Raw genomic sequence first — 6,000 nt, forward strand, 5'->3', positions numbered from 1 at the left:
CGAATGTGCTAATTAAGAATGGATGGTAGGGCACTCAAGGTATAGCTCTAGTGGGGGTGGGGAGAGCATAAAAGATGTAAAAAAAAATGTAAAAAAAAATAATTTTTTTTTTATAATGGAAATAGGTGGGAAAAGGAAAATCTATATAATTTATTGGAAAAAAAAGAAAAGGAAGGGGGAAACAGAAAGGGGGTGGGGATGGGGGAGGGAGCTCACGACCTAAAGTTGTTGAATTCAATATTCAGTCCGGATGGCTGTAAAGTGCCTAGTCGGAAGATGAGGTGTTGTTCCTCCAGTTTGCGTTGGGCTTCACTGGAACAATGCAGCAAGCCAAGGACAGACATGTGGGCAAGAGAGCAGGGTGGAGTGTTAAAATGGCAAGCGACAGGGAGGTGTGGGTCATTCTTGCGGACAGACCGCAGGTGTTCTGCAAAGCGGTCGCCCAGTTTACGTTTGGTCTCTCCAATGTAGAGGAGACCACATTGGGAGCAACGAATGCAGTAGACTAAGTTGGGGGAAATGCAAGTGAAATGCTGCTTCACTTGAAAGGAATGTTTGGGTCCTTGGACGGTGAGGAGAGAGGAAGTGAAGGGGCAGGTGTTGCATCTTTTGCGTGGGCATGGGATGGTGCCATAGGAGGGGGTTGAGGAGTAGGGGGTGATGGAGGAGTGGACCAGGGTGTCCCGGAGGGAGCGATCCCTACGGAATGCCGATAGTGGGGGTGAAGGGAAAATGTGTTTGGTGGTGGCATCATGCTGGAGTTGGCGGAAATGGCGGAGGATGATCCTTTGAATGCGGAGGCTGGTGGGGTGATAAGTGAGGACAAGGGGGACCCTATCATGTTTCTGGGAGGGAGGAGAAGGCGTGAGGGCGGATGCGCGGGAGATGGGCCGGACACGGTTGAGGGCCCTGTCAACGACCGTGGGTGGAAAACCTCGGTTAAGGAAGAAGGAGGACATGTCAGAGGAACTGTTTTTGAAGGTAGCATCATCGGAACAGATGCGACGGAGGCGAAGGAACTGAGAGAATGGGATGGAGTCCTTACAGGAAGCGGGGTGTGAGGAACTGTAGTCGAGATAGCTGTGGGAGTCGGTGGGTTTGTAATGAATATTGGTGGACAGTCTATCACCAGAGATTGAGACAGAGAGGTCAAGGAAGGGAAGGGAAGTGTCAGAGATGGACCACGTGAAAATGATGGAGGGGTGGAGATTGGAAGCAAAATTAATAAATTTTTCCAAGTCCCGATGAGAGCATGAAGCGGCACCGAAGTAATCATCGATGTACCGGAGAAAGAGTCGTGGAAGGGGGCCGGAGTAGGACTGGAACAAGGAATGTTCCACATACCCCATAAAGAGACAGGCATAGCTGGGGCCCACGTGGGTACCCATAGCCACACCTTTTATTTGGAGGAAGTGAGAGGAGTTGAAGGAGAAATTGTGCAGCGTGAGAACAAGTTCAGCCAGACGGAGGAGAGTAGTGGTGGATGGGGATTGTTCGGGCCTCTGTTCGAGGAAGAAGCTAAGGGCCCTCAGACCATCCTGGTGGGGGATGGAGGTGTAGAGGGATTGGACGTCCATGGCGCCGATGCTGCCAGACCTGCTGAGTTTTTCCAGGTAATTCTGTTTTTGTTTCTGTTTTTGGATTTCCAGCATCCGCAGTTTTTTTGTTTTTATCTCTTGCTATGAGAAAGTTTGCTGCCTCATTTCCCTATATTGTGACAACAGTTTAAAAGTACCTACATTAGCTGTTAAGCACTATGGGACATAACAAAAAGTGCATTATGAATTAAAGTTCTTTCTTTCTGTATAATGTATACACGCAGAGAATAAGCTACACAGTGACAATGTGTTGAATATAAATTCTCTCCAATGATTGAAGGAAACTTGAATATTCCAAGTGCCAACAAATTTAATCAATTCAGAGTGTGGTAAATTCAGCCAAGACTATGGTAAATTCAATATTTAATAATTTGTCATCAACTATTCCACTAAAGCAACTATTCAACTAAAGCAACTTGAAGTAGAAATGAGTATTACTTCATTCTGGATTATTGCAAACCACTTGTCGCTACCCAAAATAGAGGCACAGTCCTGGTTTATTTATTTTCTGAATACAATTTTACTTATGCCAATAACTCTTAGGGATGAAATTATAGTTACACCAAATGTCAACTAATGAAACATAATTTTTGGAGCATTTCTGTAATTTCAAAATTTGTTAATTCAAATATTGATACAGCAGCAACTTGTACATGTATAAAACCTTTAATGTAATAAAACGTGTCAAGTCTCTTCATGGGAGCATTAAAAAGCAAAAGTTGATACTTGCAAGTTCAAATACTGAAAGAAACACGATGTTTTGTGTTCTCCTTGGCACCATGTAGTTGCCATCTGTGGAAACTGGATTTGATTGAATAATATAAGTTGCATTGTTATATTGATACTCTTAAGTTTCTTTGTTCTTCAGGGACATTCCATAGATCTTTTGCCCCTTGAAAATTTGGTCTATAGCTATTCACTTTCTCAAGAAATTAAATTAGTTGAAGTCTCTAGGAATTTATTATACATGCCTTGTTGACTACTTGTTACATAGCTTCTTTATACAAACCTTTTGAATGTTTTAAGGATTGAATTTTGGCAAATGTGATTAAGTAGTTTCAACCATGTTCTTCCTGGGAATAAATTCACAACTCAAAACTACTACTGCTTCTGGCACTAAACGGTTTAAATTTGCCAAATTCACCTATTAATTGCAGAAAGGTGGATGATGCTAGGAATTTTTAAAACGTCGGTCATGGGATGAGGGTATCGCTGGCTAGGCCAGCATTTATTGCCTATCCTTAATTGCCTTTGAGAAGGTGGTGGTGAGCTGCCTTCTTGAACGTCTACAGTCCATGTACAGTCTAGGTACACCCACAGTGCTGTTGGAGAGGAAGTTCCAGGATTTTTATCCAGCAACACTGAAGGAACGGCGATATAATTCCAAGTCAGGATGCTGTGTGACTTGGATGGTAACTTCCAGGTGGTGATATTCCCCTGCATCTGCTGCCCTTGTCCTTCTGGGTGGCAGAGGCTATGGATTTGCAAGATGCTGTCTTGGTGAGCATTGGTGAGTTGCTGAATAGAATATTCAGCACAGTGTGGTCGGTAGTGGCTTCCTGTTTGACGCTGTCAGAGTGGCGATGAGGGAGAGAGTCCATTCTCTAATGTTGGCATTCTTCCCTTTTGATTGTTCTCGCTCAATTAGCATGAACTTCAACAAACAGCTAAAAATGCAGTATAATACTTATTTCAGATTTCCAGATTCTACCGTATTTAGCTTTTATTTTAGCTAAAAATATATTCTTTGGTATGTAGATAAGACACATCAATAGGGTTCTGGTTCATCAAAAATCCAAAGTGAGTTAACTGAATATTTACTATGTAGCCCAAGCCCAGTCTTGTTCCATGTATGAATAACTTATTTCCCTCGGTATTTAAAATATTTGCTTCAAAACAAAGGTTTAGCTATATTTTAATTTTTTCTTGTTCATTCCATGGGGATTTAAAGATTTTTCTTCCCTAATCTCAGCCTAACTTAACTGAACTGATTCATTCTGCCTGGAAGCCTTTTTAACCTGCTAAATTCTATTTTAATTGAAAAATGTCAGCCAAAGTGTCAGTGTTGCACATATATTTAGTTTCGAAGTTCATAACCTTTGCATTATTACAACTATATTATTAAACCCAACAATTATGAATAAGTAGACATCGGAACATGATTCTAGGGCCTTGGAGTTGATCTGACTGTGGACTAAATATTCCTGTCTATTTATTTGGCAGGGCGGTATTGCCTTTGTGGCCATCAAAGGAGCTTTTAAAGTGTACTTCAAACAACAGCAGTATTTGCGCCAGGCCCACCGCAAGATATTGAATTTTCCAGAAGAGGAGGCATGAAAAGAATCTGAGTGCAGCCTGGTTAATGTGCTATCATTCTTATCTAGCAGTTGTGCATTTTTGGTTATATCAAATTGTGCTGTTGTATGGTATTGTGGGTATGCTGCTGGTGCAGATTAATGTACACATTTTTTTTAGAAGTGAAATAAAGCACTTTCATTTGGCAGAAACTGGCAGCTAATGCTATCAGTGATCATTGAACCCAAGAATGTGATTGGCTTTGGTTGCTTTTTAAGCACTTTCTTTATAGTGATTCGACAGCATAATATTTAATTAGTATTAAAACTAGTGTAACCTTTCTGCAAAGCAAATGTTAGTTTATAGAATCTTGCATTTTAAATTTTGTTGACAATTTATTTTCAAAATGTGTTAGTTGCCCATTGTATTTTTTTGCAACACATCTTTTTATTAAACCCTAGCTATGCAATGTCTCCCTTATTTTATACAGTGACGACACTATGTTCTATATACACTAAGTCCAACATTGGTTGGCTTTTTCATGGTTGACAAATAATGTATTCAAGTTTGTACAAGCTTACAGAAGAAAAGCAGTTTTTGAGATAGTTTCTTGTTCTACTCACGCTCTCCGAGATACTTTGTACTGTGATGGATACTTTTCAATTCCTTTAGTGTAAACATGCGTAATACTTTTCCTCTTCAGTGCATTATATTGTGGGTAAGTAAAGAGTGATACTAAGTTCTAACCTCTTTCTCCTCTCTCTTCCCCCAACCAGCACTACCACCAAAAAGGTTGCACGCACTTCTCATAAACATTTTCGTTTCTTCCTTGTGCTGTTTTCCTTTAATAGTTGCAAAGCATTTATATTAATTCATAATGTATGATATCAATGATCTGGTTTGAACATGTATTGATTGTACAGTATTGCCTATTGATCTGTAGACTTCATTGGCCAAAGTGTATTATAAATAAAAAAAACTTTATTAAAAATACTTTTTTGATGCTTTATACCTATTATGATCCTTGGCCAGACCCCCAAGCTGTTGGTGAGATCTGGTGAGGGGCCAATAATGTTTTACTTAAAGTAGACAAAGTTTGAGATTCAAGACACTTGCCCAGTGAATAAAGCCTCAAGATTCCACGGGTTTTGAACAAACAAAAATAAGCTTTTTACTATACAAGGTCAGAAAGATAAAACAATTAACAGTATCTGTCTTATACTCGAATATTCAGGGGTGCTGTGAGGCACATATTAACAGGCAAACTGGTCAAACACACACTGCACAATAAATGACAAATGTGACCAAATATTCCACGGATTTCTTAACAATCCACACAGACTTTTAATAAAACTGCAAGTCAACCTATCTCACTCAAACTCCATCTCTCTCACGAGGGATTCCAGTCTTCACCTTTGAAGCCTCTCCTTGGAATTCTCTCCAAAAGTCGTTCTAACTTGGGCAGCTTCAACGATGACCCATCTTATGGGGTTTCAATCTTGTCTCCTGAGATTCTGTTCCCCTGGATTCCCAAGTCTACCTTCAAGCACCAATTCACACACATGATTTCAGCTCTTTGTTTGGCCAAGCAGAACACTACTGCTCCAAAGAGGTACCTTTGCCCAAACAGCTTGCAGCATGGAGTCACCAACTGTAGGCTTTCTTCTTGGATCTTCAGGGCTTCTCTTGAGCTCTCTTCAATTACCAGACTTGGATGGCATCAGCAATGGCCCACCTCCAGGGTTTCCGAGATTCCGCTCCCCAGGATTCCTGAGTATATACTCAGACACCAAATTACGCACACAACTTCAGATCTTCAGCTGCACTGAGCAGAACACTACTGTTTCAAAGAGGTACTTTGCCCCAGCAGCCCGGAGCACTGAGTTAATAACCTTCAGCTGCCTTTTTCACTTAAAGTCTGCTTCCTGTAGCCCTTCTCTGTTTGGAGCATGTTTTTTTGCTCTTTTTTTAACCTTAACTAGGACCTGTCTATGCCCCTTACCTGGGACTTCTTTTTGGGACCTTTCCCTGTCCCTTCTCCCCATCCCTTGCCTGGGACACTTACTGGCTATGCCGCGCAGTACCCGGTCACCTGACTCAGGTTTTC

The 6,000-nt window shown here is 41.1% G+C and overlaps 1 protein-coding gene across 2 annotated transcripts in view; it reads left to right on the top strand.

The window, feature by feature from the left end:
* Nucleotides 1–4,884, top strand: part of march5 (membrane-associated ring finger (C3HC4) 5) — a 104,990-nt gene extending 100,106 nt beyond the window's left edge. For both annotated transcript variants that reach the window (XM_041209996.1, XM_041209998.1), the window contains one exon: nt 3,822–4,884. In XM_041209996.1, coding sequence (XP_041065930.1) covers nt 3,822–3,935 — 114 coding nt within the window. In that variant the 3' untranslated portion in view covers nt 3,936–4,884. The remainder of the gene's footprint in view (nt 1–3,821) is intronic.
* Nucleotides 4,885–6,000: the final 1,116 nt, after the last annotated feature.

The sequence above is a fragment of the Carcharodon carcharias genome, chromosome 17 (assembly GCF_017639515.1).
Source record: "Carcharodon carcharias isolate sCarCar2 chromosome 17, sCarCar2.pri, whole genome shotgun sequence".
Lineage (NCBI taxonomy): Eukaryota > Metazoa > Chordata > Chondrichthyes > Lamniformes > Lamnidae > Carcharodon > Carcharodon carcharias.